The 14,322-nt window shown below is 37.2% G+C and overlaps 1 protein-coding gene across 2 annotated transcripts; it reads left to right on the top strand.

Annotated features, from left to right (window-relative positions):
* The first annotated feature begins 3,907 nt into the window (after positions 1 to 3,907).
* Positions 3,908 to 14,322, top strand: MKK3 (mitogen-activated protein kinase kinase 3). Of its 2 annotated transcripts, XR_013255569.1 has the most exons (12): positions 3,908 to 4,064; positions 5,442 to 5,633; positions 5,713 to 5,967; positions 6,768 to 6,986; positions 7,104 to 7,241; positions 7,406 to 7,573; positions 8,174 to 8,287; positions 11,056 to 11,163; positions 11,382 to 11,473; positions 12,706 to 13,095; positions 13,679 to 13,755; positions 14,056 to 14,322. XR_013255569.1 is itself a non-coding variant. In XM_077397437.1 (11 exons), exons 2-10 carry the CDS (start codon positions 5,532 to 5,534, stop codon positions 13,064 to 13,066), a joined length of 1,557 nt encoding a protein of 518 aa, XP_077253552.1. In that variant the 5' UTR covers positions 3,908 to 4,064; positions 5,442 to 5,531; the 3' UTR covers positions 13,067 to 13,095; positions 13,679 to 14,042. The 2 variants fall into 2 exon arrangements, 1 of the variants encoding a protein (XP_077253552.1); XM_077397437.1 differs by lacking the exon at positions 14,056 to 14,322 and having other exon boundaries at positions 13,679 to 14,042.

Below are 14,322 nucleotides of genomic sequence, written 5' to 3'. Positions count from 1 at the left end.
GAGTTGAGTTGAGTATTGATCAATAATCATAATTTACAACATGATAAATGTGATATTCAGTTAACAAACTAATAATTCTTAGGATTAAGCAAATATAAGTCTAAAACAAATATCGGATGATGAGATACTTTAATATTATCTGCAGCGAGAATGAGAGACCATTAGGGTAAATGAATATAATATTGAAGAAGAGTTTGTTTAGGATTTTAGGTTTAGGAGTCAGGTGAAGATAACAACAAATATTAGTTAAAGAAGAGAGTAAACACAATATTTAATAATAATACCGTATTTCACATTTAACACAGTACAAAAACATGTCGATACTCCCACATTAAGTCTAACACTGCCAGCCATACATATACAAGTGTCAAAAGAAGTGTTGATATGTGTGTCAGTGTCAACATGCGTCAACACGTGTGCAAACAGTAAGTTCATATTATTAGCTAAATCATAGGTTCTAGCCAGTTAGAAGATGGTATTCTAAATGTAGCAAAATGTAAGTGATAGCTTTTGTCATGTTCTATAAAGCTCATGTCCAAATACTTAGTACACTTCTTTTTTAAGGGAAATGTTTTGATGTAGGGAATCATTTTTATCATATTCTTCGTACATTTATGGGGCCTTTGCCTTTTGCCCCTATAAAAAAGCTAACACTGCAGAAGAGAATAATTGCATACATCACATGAAGCCAATAGCTTTGTTTGAATGAATGATTGAAATAATGTTCATTGACACTGCAACTTTTACATATATATGTTTGGTTGGGGAAACCCCTAGAAGTTAAGATTGCCAACTAAACAATTTATTTCCTCTAATCAGTATTAAGCGGGTGGCTTCTTCAGAAACCTTTTGCTTGTTAACACAAATTCGAGTATTTAATTCAAGAACCATGAATGGGCTATTGATGGGGAAGACTTTGCTGTATTATTGAAAATTTGAAATGGCTTTAGGAAGCTTGGAAGAGTCCACAGGGTCGTGGTCTGTATATCTTAAAAATGGCCCTTTCAGGATTTGCATGCACGACAATAAGGCTTGTCCACATAACAGAATAACTTTGTATTGTATTTTTTATAAATAAAATGTAGTACACCATCTATCCTAGATATACAGATCATATAAGCTGTCTGCGTGTAAAGTCCAGTATTTTTTAAAATGTACAGTGGGGCATGCTTCATAGGCTGATCCAAGCCGTTCATTTGTTGGACCACACCGTAAATAGGATGCACCCTGCAATTCATCTCCCCCTCTACAGATCAGAAGGTTAGGATCATCTTATGAGGATGATTTAGGAGATATATGTCATGGCCGAACAAATGAAGAAGTGGGCGCCACTGTACTTTATGAAAAATATTGGACTTTACGCGCACACAACATAGAAAATCTCTTTGTATAATTGAAAAACATGGGTTTTCACCCCCACACTATTTAAAATATTACAGTTAATTAGATGATTATGTATATATAGGGGGCGCGGTATCTGAGCTCAGATAGAACTTTTGAGGTAGAGTTTTTAAATATGGCATCTCCCATGTTGTTTGACTCATCCAACTCAATCATTCCATAGAACTTGACATAGATAGGTTGTTCCTAAGAAACCATCATATCTCACCGCTCGATCTGTATAGGCACAAAATGGACCATTTTCTAGACGTCCATTTTAAACTTCTACAAATCAACACTTACCATGATCCTATGGAGATGATTTCTTAGGGATACCCTATCTATGTTAGGTCCTATAGAATCAATATCTAACATAACCCAAACAACATAGGGACCCACTCTATTTAAAAACTCTAGCTCAGAAAACCTATCTTGAGCTCAGATACCCACTGCCAAATTGGCTACTGATATTCCCACTGCCATATTTCGATAACGAGACAAACTCACCTTGTCATTTATCAATAACCAGCTCTCAAAAGCTATTACAATTCCCAAAAAGCTCCCAACAGCCAATTAAAAAGGAAAGATAGGGTGAATTTGTCTAATTATCAAAACATAGTAGTGTAAATATCAGTGGCCATTTTTAAAAGTTGTGAGTTGGAAACAATGGATGACAATCATAGTGACTAGAAAATTGTTAAACAAGCAATCTATTGAAAGATCAATGGGAAAAATATTAGAATTAAGTAGAAAAGACTAAATTACGATTGAAAATACAAACCGAAGATAAATAACGTAATTAAGATGGATTAAAAGAGATTTACATAAAGAATCCACTTTTAGTCCCTTGGAAATCGACATAAGGAAGAAACGCCTAAGTCAATGAAATCCACAATCGAACCCTAAGAATCCACCTAGAGTATTGGTCTTTGATAAATGGAATCCATCAATGAAGCTATCTTTTATCCATTACATTCGATGCCATAAGACTTTATATTATACATGCACTTTCTAATGGCCTGTAGCCTTAGACTCTTGTGCATGATTAATTGAAGTACATAACTCACGCTTCCAATGGGTTACTTCTCTGATCAGTTCTGGCCTCATCTAAGCAATTGATATACACATCACGAACTTGGAACTCCCCCAATACACCAAAAGGTCAAAAAATTCAATGTCACCACATTGTTGACACACAATCAATCTTTTTGGTTTCCTTGGCTTTAATTTACATTGTCGATCTGCTCTCTTCTTCCTTTAAAAAAAAACATTACAAACAGTTGCTACAACCAAACCCTACTCTCTTCGCGTACTTTCATGTCCATCTCCCCCACATACGCTCAAAGATCCTCATTGTCGTCGTCCCTTGCTAGCTTTGAAAACCCTAACTCCGATTATGACTTCCTTCGCGTTAGAGTATATATTGGATTACTGGGGTGGTTAGAATAGAGTAAGGCCATGTTCGTTTAAGATTGTGTCAACCGATTGCCACCCCCAATCCGATTATTGGACCCAAAATTAATGTAATTTGGGGTCCATTAATTGGATAGCGTGTTGTCAATCGGATGTCATAATCCCAAACGAACGGGGCATAGGCAACTTAGTTAGATTAGGATTATCTTTTTCCAGGTTTATCATAACCTCTTTCCATGCTTATTAGTGATTTTATGTAGGGACATGTTATCAGCACTACATTATTTTGATGAGGGCACTCCTCACTTTATTAAAAGTACGTATGGCCCGCACCATAAGATGATCCAAACCGTCCATTAGATGGGCCACAGTCTAAATAGGATGTGCCCCAAAAATCATTTCCATAGGTTGATCCTAACCCTCCGATCTATAAAGGGTTAGGATCAACCCTCCAACATTCAGATCGGAGTGTTAGGATCAACCTATGGAAATAATTTTTGGGGGACATCCTATTTAGGCTGTGGCCCATCTAATGGACGGTTTGGATCATCCTATGGTGCGGGCCATACCATACTTTTAATAAAGTGAGGAGTGCCCTCGTCAAAATATAGTAGTGCTGATAACATTTCCCTTTATGTAATAAACCAATATTAATGGAAATATCATTCGCCTCCTGCTGTGTCATAACTATGTAACCCAAATCTATTTTTTCACAAAGTTTTAAGTTGCATGAAACAAATTCCTTTGCCGTGTTGTGTTGTAGTTTGCATCAGCTTGTGCTCGTGGTCCCTACCATCCATGTCATACATGTATATTAGATTATGATCAGAGCCGTTGATCTGTGGCAGGCCAGCACCAATTGTCACAATAATCGGTTTGGGGCCCACAATCGGTTGTCACAATCTAATCACTAGATTACGACCATGCTAAAATGTCAGACTTCTTGTCAAGGGTAAGAAATTAAGAATCATCCATTTGGATCGTGGACGGCCACGATTGTAGTGGGCCCCGTCTAGACGAAAGAAGCATAACGCGTGTCAGTGTCAACGTTCGGAAAATAGGAGCTAAAATGGATTGGACGTGTTTCGCTTCTGAGGATGCCACGTGGCAACCATGAACTCAAAGCCTAACCCATACTTTTAATTTCTGAAGAAACAGTGAAACACAAAACCAAACACAAACGCAGTGATAAGACAAAAAAACGTGAAACCGAGGAGGAGATTTCTAGGGTTTATGTTTCGCTCCCTTTTTCTTCCCTTTCCTTTTGATCGGTAATCAGTTTTCTCATGATCATTTTTATAAATTCTTTTATTTTGGCTATTTGATCTGTACTTGAATTTTTGGTTCTGATTCGATCTAGGGAATGTAATTTCTCCTTTTCATTTTAATTTTTTTTTATTTTAGCTTTTAATTTCTGTAAAATGTCTGATGATTAGAAGTGTGGTTATTTCAGAGTCCAATCTTGTGAGAAATGAAAATCGAATCAGGGTTTTTCGTATTATCTTCGTGAATTTCGGTGGATTTGGAGACACTATCAATTTAATCTCTAGATCAGATCATAACTTCTAGGTCAGTTAAGAAGGATCGTGAAATTGGGGGACATTGTTTTTGTATTCCCTTAAATTAAGTTAGGGTTGTTGAATTCCCTTAGATTTTGGTAGGGACATGGTTTTGCTAAGTTGATTGATTTATCGTGTGAATCGAAGGCTAAGTATACTGCTCGTGTTGGCTGGCATTCTAGTTTTCGAAATGTTTTAATACATGGGGAGTTGGAGTGTTGCATTGGATACATTGGACTGCTCTGCCCAAAAGTGGAATTGCATTGCGCAATTTGGTGTATTGCATTGGATACATTGGACTGCTCTACCCAAAAATAGAATTGCATTGCGCAAGTTGGTGTATTGCATTGGATTCATTGGACTGCTCTACCCAAAAGTAGAATTGCATTGCGCTTGAATAGAAACTTTTTTGCTCGGGGTTTTGAGTTTTCCATTTTTCTCTTCCGGAGGGTTGTTGGAATGCATTATCATTATGTTGTTGAAATTTTGATTTTATTGACCCATTATGCTAATTACTATATCATGATATCATTATTGGATAAATAGGGATTAAAGATGAAACAATGCTGTATAATTTTCTACTTCTTTCTATGCCTTTCAATGAAACTGCATTATTCATTAGCAATGTTAGCAGCAGGGTTGTTGGAATGCAGATTAGCAGTTTGTTAAAATTCCAATCCTAATGACCTCTTCCTGCAATCACTTTCATTGAATTATGAAAGAGGGTACTGTATATGAAGGGATTCCCTTCTTCCATCAGTGCCATGTTTCTAGTTATTTTCTCTATCATGTTCGTATTTTAACATATTGTTGGCTTATGAGGGCCAGCGATGCTCCTGTGCTCGAAAGGCCTAGACCGCACCAGGGTGTAATTAACCCATCCCGTCCCGCTAGGTTGCTACTCACTAAAGATAATGTTTGCGTCTTTTCCATCACCAATTGGTTTATGGGAAACTTGGTAGTGCAACGATATAGTAAAGCATTTTCTTGGCCATGCTATCCTAAGTTGAATAAACAAGCAACATTAGGAATAATAGGTAGGATTGAAGCTTCATGTGCTTTTCTATTTCTATGGTCTTCTTTTGTCAGGTGGTAACCATGGGTTTTCATTGGGGACCCTTCTGGCCATCTGGAAGCTGCTGTTATTTCATGTTAAGAGAAGAACAACATTGAGTCAATATGGCTGCATTGGAGGAACTGAAAAAGAAGTTAGGTCCCTTGTTTGATGCCGACAAAGGCTTCCAAGATGACATGGCTATGGACCCCTGTGCATCATACATGGTAAGTTTCAGGCTTTCGGCAAAAAGTTTTTGGCTTGTGGGGTCAGTTTCTCTCTAATATACCACTGGTTTTCCTGAAGGTATCGGATGGTGGGACCGTCAATTTATTGAGTAGATCATGTGGTGTATACAATATCAACGAACTTGGTCTGCAAAAGCGCACGTCTGGATTGGTAGATGACACAGATGCTAGTGAAAAAACTTACCGATGTGCTTCTCATGAGATGCGTACATTTGGAGCTATAGGTTGTGGTGCAAGCAGTGTTGTTCAAAGAGCAATCCATATACCATTCCATCGAATTTTAGCCCTGAAGAATATTAACATCTTTGAAAAGGTGCATATCCCTGCTTCTTCTGTTTATTTATTCAGGTACTTTGTCAAGAATTATGTGGCTTGGCAATGCTTTGTGTAGTTGAAAGGATAGCTAGTATTATGGGGAAGAACACTTTATAATGTGACATTTAAAAGGGTCTATGACTGAAAGCATTTCTCATCATTAGAAGGAGACCCTTGTCTTCATGAGTAGCCTTTCTTAGAGTACCTTGAAATATTTTTGCTGTGTCCAAGCCATAACCGTGTGATTTGCTTCTATTTGGAACGAACTAATGAACTAATAAGATGGATGTGCATTCCCCTTCTACCACATATATTTAGTCTCATGGACTTAATTTATGGAGATGCTATACAAGAGTGTGCTTCATGGTGTTAATTTATGGAGATGTTATATAATAGTGTTCCTCTTGGTGGATCGTTTATTTTGAAGGACAGAAGCCCTCATGAAATTAAGTGTTACTTGTCAATTCCTTTTTTCCCTTGTTCTTTTCTATTTTTTCTGTTGAAGGGATGGCACAATGGCACAAATTTCCAAACAAGAATTAACCATTTCACTATTAAGTGTGTCTGGCATGTTTAATAAGAGAAATGAACGACACATTTTAGTCTTGTCATCCACTGCTAGCATATTATATCTGAGACAGCTGAAAACTCCTAGAAGAATAGTCAGATATGTAATGAGATATGGGTAATGGGCATTCTATAAGAACTCTTGGAATAATTGTCAGACATGTAGTGAGCTATGGATAATGTGTTTTATGAAATTTTTTTCTTATGTAAATCTTCCTTTTCCCTATGAAGGAAAAAAGGCAACAACTTCTTAATGAGATACGGACGCTGTGTGAGGCACCTTGTTATCAGGGTCTAGTGGAATTCCATGGTGCATTTTATACCCCTGATTCAGGGCAAATCAGCATAGCTCTAGAGTACATGGATGGAGGATCCCTTGCAGATGTTTTGCGAGTGAGGAAGTTTATACCAGAACCAGTCCTTTCATCTATGGTTCAAAAACTCTTGCATGTAATATTCTCTCCCAATTCCACCCATCTCTTCTCATTTTATGTCATCTTGATATTGATCAACATCATACATTATTTTTTTAGCTGAATATGTATACCTTCTATATCATTCTTAAAGGGGCTAAGCTACTTGCATGGAGTAAGGCATTTAGTTCACAGAGACATAAAGCCTGCAAATTTGCTTATAAATCTCAAAGGGGAACCAAAGATCACGGATTTTGGTATAAGTGCTGGCTTAGAGAATTCAGTGGCAATGGTATGTGATTTATATCATATTAATGGGTGCCTAAGATTATTTTAGTCTCCTACTTAATATTTGGCTGGTTTAGAAACTTTGTTATCGGTTTTACGGTTATTTTCGTAACTTAGAGAGCAAGTGTGGGACATGTGCCTAATATATCCATGAACATGGTTTACCAGTGTGCTACTTTTGTTGGCACTGTTACATACATGTCGCCTGAGAGAATTCGAAATGAGAGCTATTCTTACCCTGCTGACATTTGGAGCCTTGGACTAGCTTTATTTGAGTGTGGCACAGGAGAATTTCCATATACAGCAAATGATGGGCCAGTTAATCTCATGTTGCAGGTGTGATTCTGTGCCATTTTGTCTCTTTAGTTTATTTAATTGTAAGGATTCAAGTTTGATACTTTGATTCTTGCAAGAGGCCTTTCTATGATGAATGTAAATAAACTGTAGCTTTCTTGAACTAGGTGCCCTATATGTTTTTTCTTTGGATATTAGTCACTGAATTCCTTGTTAACATGCAGCAGTTTTTATTATCATGCAAATAAACATGATATAGTGCTCTAAAGGGCCCACATTACCACAGTATTGAACACATTTATTTCTTGGTATGAAAGAAGAATTTACATTTAACATTAACTTGTCATTGTCTTTGAGTATAAAGGGTGTTTTTTTTTTTTTTCGAAATGGATTGAGTATAAAGTTTAACACCAACCAGTTGTACGAATATGGCATTGGATTACTTTCACTTGTGCTCGTTACTGGGGAAAGCAACCTATACAGAAACTTGCATAATTATTTGCCGATTATATCCTTCCAAGGTTTTACTTCTCGTTTGGTAATACCTCTATGTGCGTACAACCTTCTTCTGGTATACACAATCCATCTACGTCCGATATCTAAATGCTCCAACTTACAATGAGTTTACATGCTTTGGCGCAGATTTTGTATGACCCGTCGCCTTCACCTCCAAAAAATTCATTTTCCCTAGAGTTTTGCTCGTTCATCGATGCTTGCTTGCAGAAGAATGCAGATGTAAGGCCAACAGCCGAGCAGGTAAGAGGTTCCAGCCCCTTCTATGGTATGTCTGCATATTGAAGGTGGTTGCATCCTTTTCATTCATCTGTTTGCTTCTGCAGCTTGGTGATGCCAATGTTTCCCTCATACTCGAATTATTATTCAGCTTTTAATGCTCAAGGGGTTATTATTTGTTTCCTTTTTTAGGTAATGATAAATTTGCACCCCCTGTAGGATGATTCACACTACTTTTAATGTGAATTGATGTCAAAAAACGTTAAAATCTGACACTTTTTGACGTCAATTCACGTTACAGGGGTGCGAATTTATCATATCCCCCTTTTATTTATTATTATTATTTTTTATTTTATTTGGGGGAGGTGGTTATGAAAAAAAGCAAAACATAAAAATAGGTACAGCCTAGAAAGAACAAAAACTGGAGAGGGAGGGAGTTGTCTCCTGCTTGAACTTCCCAAAAAACAGCTAACTGTTGCACACTCAATTACAAGGGAAATCATTTTCCAATAACATCTGTTATTAAAATCTTATGATTTACAATTTGAATCTTACGATTCAAATCGATTCGTGGGTTGAACGATTCAAATCGGGTGAAGAATCTTTTTTTGGTAAAAATCTTACGATTCATGTACGATTCGACTTTGAATCGTGAGATTTTTACGATTCTTTTTACTATTTTTACGATTCTGTCTGTTTTGGATTTTGAGAATTGATTGTGATTTCAAAACGAAAATCATTTCAAAATGCCTTGTTTATTGCTGACATTTCTTTGTATGATAGTTATTATAGATTTGAGTATGTGCTTTGTTTACTGTTGTGATAAATTATATAATGATTTATTATATGATGAATATAGTTTGTTCTTTGTTTAGTAATTTATTGTGCGGTGAATATGGTTTGTGCTTCGGATTACTAATCATGGACTTTTATATTTAATTTGATAGTTTCAAATGGAAAATAGATAATTACTCATTTTATTCTTTTTTTTACCTTTTTTTATATTTTTACCTTTTTTCTCATTTTTTTATATAAATCTGAAAAAATCTTACGATTTATGATCCGATTTACAATTCGATACAATTCGAACCCTGTTACGATTTACGATTCAATTCCGATTTTCAGAACCTTGAAACTAACTATGATCTTTCTACACCCTCCCTAGCTAGTTCATCCGTCTTCATATGCCAACTTTGGAGTGTGCTTAAAGGATGGCTTTATATACATGCACAAATTCAAGGCTTGCTAGTTGCCACGGCCCCAGAAAAAGCCTTGATATTCAGGAAATATAATTATTTGGGCTGTCTTGAACCAATTTATTACTAGATAATTCCACCTTAAAATGCAAAAGCCAAAAAGAATAGCTTTCACCTCTGCTTCATTTTTTTTTGAATGGCAATGATTTTATTAATGAAACAGACCGAGGTGCAAGCCAAACAAAAAAGGATGAAGGGAAAGAAGATTAAAATCAAGGAGGAAGAATGTCGAAAAACTCCAGCCTCATTCTGTTCACCCCAGCCCTAGCCAACCTATCTGTCTCACTATTGGTTGACCTCTAAACATGTTGGATATTGATCGACTGTCCCTCAATCGACTGCAAAAATCTTTCCTACAGTGAGACGATCGAGATCTGCCTCCTCCATAAGCTGTAACCCAGTCAAGATATCTTGCACTGCATTAGTCGAATCGGAGCGACCCAATGGTCTAGTAAAAGCCCACTCAGTGCTGCCACCATCCTCGCCCGCCGCGGTGAGGACTCCCCAAGCCTGACACATCAAATGAAAGTTAAGCTTGATGGAGTGTTGGGGGGAGAGAGGATCCACCTAGGTGTCACCTAAGATAAAGGAGCCTTGTTGAGGCTAAATATGTCCCAAGAACCCCTTTAACCTCCACTTCGTCTGAGTTGATGCCACCAATCAAACCTGAATATGTCTTGATTACTTTGCCGGGCGGGGGGGACTCCCCAAGCTCGTCACATCAAATGAAAGTTAAGCTTGATGAAGTGTGGGGGAGAGAGAGGATCCACCTAGGTGTCACCTAAGATAAAGGAGCCTTGTTGAGGCGAAGTATGTCCCAAGAACTCCTTTCACCTCCACTTCTTTTGAGTTGATGCCACGAATCGAACCTGAATATGTCTTGATTACTTTGCCGAGTGAGTTCCTAAAAATTTCACCACTCCTTCTGGTCGAGGGTTGCCCTTTAGAAATTCCATCAAAGTTAGCTTGGTGGTATTTTGAGGCTGTGAATTCCATCTTGGCACCGCCTTCACTTGTAGCTTCCTACTAAAATCAACTGGCATCCTATTCCTAATTAAATAATCTATATATAGACCCCAAAGATTATTATTCTTAGAGGCTCACCTCATAATATCTATCTTGATCTCCAGAGTAGATATTTGAGGCCAGTGTTTGTCTTTTTGTTGATGCTTGAAATTAATTTATTCCGTTAAAGTGGGCGGAAGCTTTTAACTGGCTTCCTTCAAGAAACGTAAATAATGAAAAAGAGCTTTAGAAAAAAATGGATGTGGGTGAGTGTTCCATTTGTTCTTACACAATTGTGACAAAAAATGCTAATAGATATTTTATTCTTGTTGGAAAAAGTGATTCCAGGAAGCTTTTCCGAGCTGCATTTGGCAAATTTTCTTTGTATCAGTTCCTTGACCATGTTTTATAATAGTAAATGTTTCCTTATGCAAATGTCATTCCTTTTAGTATTTTTGAATAGTTCTTTTGGTTCTCATTATAATCTAAAATTATTACTTGATCACTTCTCTCATAATGGTTATATTGCAGCTTCTAGCACATCCCTTTATAACCAAGTATGAGAAAACAAAAGTGGACCTTGCCTCATTTGTCCGAAGTGTTTTTGATCCAACACAGAGATTGAAGGATTTGGCTGATGTGAGTTTCTAATACTGGACTATGGCTTTAAATTTCGGCCGAAATACTGAAATTTCCACCGAAACCGAAACCGAAACCGTAATCGAAATTTCAAACCTTGTACTGGACAAAATCAAACTCAGAAATGTAAAGACATGTCCGGACCAATTTTCATCTTGCAGAAATTAGTAGCATCTGTGTATTTATATTTGTAACTCTGTCTGTGCCTGCCTGGACAGATGCTTACAGTACATTATTACTTGCTTTTTGATGGACCTGATGAGCTTTGGCATCATACAAAGACCTTATATAGCCAAAGTTCGACCTTCAGGTATAATTTTGTCAGAAATGATGATCTTTTGATTTGAGTAAGAATACATGCTAGCTAAGATAATACGAATAAATTTTCAAAGAATACATAAAATCATCATGTGACTAGACATCCTCTTTGGAGTAAAGAAACAAATAAATGTTTACTCTGCTCAACTCTACCATATAGGCATTTTATCATTTTCTTTATGCACGTATTAACAAGACTAACTGGATATTACCATAAAAAAAAAAACAAGACTACTGGGATATCAACAATTTGGTGAAAAGGACTGCATGTATAAAATGGTAGGTCTTGTAAGCCACTGAATGCAGATTGATATTATTTATTCACAGGTTCCTGGCTTCATAGTGTTGGGGTTCAGGGGTATTAGAGAATAAAATCATCATGTGACTAGACATCCTCTTTGGAGTAAAGAAACAAATAAATGTTTACGCTGCTCAACTCTACCATATTGGCATTTTATCATTTTCTTTATGCACGTATTAACAAGACTACTGGATATTACCATAAAAAAAACAAGACTAGTGGGATATCAACAATTTGGTGAAAAGGACTGCATGTGTAAAATGGTAGGTCTTGTAATCCACTGAATGCAGATTGATATTATTTATTCACAGGTTCCTGGCTTCATAGCTTTGTGGTTTATTTAGTATGAGGTTGATTTTTAGGCTGTGTCTGGCAACCATGATTTCTTTTTTTCATGATAAAATAGTTTCTCCAAGCGGTGAGAGGGGTAGTTCGTGTGGGAGGAGAGACTTAATAGGGCACGAATGAGTAGAAGGTGAGAAGTGCCCAAAAAACAAGGAAAAAGTCGATCATATTTTGGGTAGATATTTTTTGTTTCCTTGTTTTTCAGGCTTTTCTTACCGTCTCCTCACTCAGTCCCTCACCCATCCCTCTCCCAGCCTTCCTCACCCTTGGGTAAGCTAATATTCCAGGGAAAAAAAGAAAAAAAAATTCACGGTAGCCAAACATGCCCTTAGAGTTTCCTGAGTACGTGATCAAGTTTGTATTGGGTTATGTAGAAGGCCTAATGCCCCTTGACTCTACCCGAGTCTGGAGACTTGGCAAGTTTTTTACTATAACAAATTCCTAAATATTGGCATGCATATGGTTGCTGCTCGATTTGGGGTTACTGATCACTAGAGATGGTGCATTCGGGCACTTGGGTTTTCTAGTACCTTCCTTCCGTTTACAACTGAAAAATAAAGCTGCCTTCCATTTGCCAGTTTTGCAGAGAAAGTGCATGTGGGGCCTAACGATATCTTCACTACTCTGTCGAATACGCGAAGAACACTTGCAGGTGACCGGCCCCACGAGAAGCTTGTGCATGTTGTAGAAAATCTTCAGTGCCGTGCACACGGGCAAGATGGAGTTGCCATCCGGGTATCAGGGTCTTTTATAATTGGAACCCAGTTTCTTATATGCGGAAATGGTGTACAAGTAGACGGCATGCCCAATTTCCAAGATCTTTCGCTCAATCTCGCCAGCAAACGGATGGGAACCTTTCATGAACAGTTCATAATGGAACCAGGGAATGTTATTGGATGCTTCTTCATTGCAAAGCAAGAGCTATACATCCTCCAATAGAAACTTTTTTTGGATCTCTCTCCTCCAAGGTTAGTAGATTTAAGAATTTTTGCTTCTCTTTCCTGAAGTTTAGATTGGTTACCGTCCACTAATGGAATAAAATAAATCAGTAGTTAGCGCTAAAATCATCCATTGTATTTCTGTTCTCTTCTGTTGCTGTTGGGTGCCTCTTTCTGCTGTCTGATGTAGCCTGTTCTAATTTTTAATGCATTACCATTAACCTCTGCTACATAGATTCTTCTAAATCTCATGTGTCTATTCTTTCTTAAAAACTTTACAAGTACCATATGTTTTGATTTTGAATAGTAAGTTTAACATGGAAATAAAACATTGCATTTACTTAATTTATTAATTTTTAATATAATAAAATATTTTTGTGAATCCATGGATCTTTTTTCCTGAGGTTTGTCAAATCTGACACTCGATATCCATGTCGGATTCCGACACGTACCCGTATTGGTGCAACATAGCTAGTACCTGTATTGATGTGACATGGCTATCAACGCTAAAAAAATCCATTGCTTGAATTAACTTGCATTAGCAATGAAGCAAGCTGATTTCTAAGTACATTTACCATCTCAAATAAAACTGATGGCAATCTTCCTTGAACAGGTCCTATCAAAGAGTGATAAGCTGCCACTTTTTATCAAAGCAAGAGCTACAGCAAGTGCTTAATAACAAAATGACAGGTGCGCTTTTCCGTGATATTTTCTTGAGTTGCTTCTGCTTGAATCAGTGAGCTTTGTAGATATGAAGTATTTATGGGATGTCCGCTAGTTTTCTTGGAGTCCGTTGTCAATTTATTGAGACTCCGTTTGTTTCGATGTAAAATGGCGTAACATTTTATGAGGTAAAATGTGAACCGGGTAAAATTTCACGCCTGAATCTTCCCTTTGTTTGCATGCACTAAAATGGGATGTAATATTTTTACACTGTTCGTTTTACCAAAATTTTGTGATTGAAAATTTTATGATCATCTGATCTTTCAGAGCATGTCCAACAGTCCAAGGGATGATCTCTTAGCCCACATAAAGCTTTAGTATGATTCTCAACCTAAACACTCTGCTGGCCCCAAGCATGTAGAAGCAGTGTTTTAAAACGCTGCTGAAGAAAATTCCAGTCGACTCGGCACGATGCGTCTGGTACTTGACACGGTCATAATTCAGGAAAGTCAAGAGGAGTTTTTATTGACTATGTAGGGTTAAACGGCAAATGTGGCATTAAAATACCGAGTGGGGCCAAGGTAAAATGGACTC

Source organism: Tasmannia lanceolata, unplaced genomic scaffold (genome assembly GCF_043159265.1).
Source record: "Tasmannia lanceolata isolate RefF3 unplaced genomic scaffold, GAP_Taslan_0.1 ptg000015l, whole genome shotgun sequence".
Taxonomy (NCBI): domain Eukaryota; kingdom Viridiplantae; phylum Streptophyta; class Magnoliopsida; order Canellales; family Winteraceae; genus Tasmannia; species Tasmannia lanceolata.
This window is presented reverse-complemented; position numbering and strand designations above follow the sequence as displayed.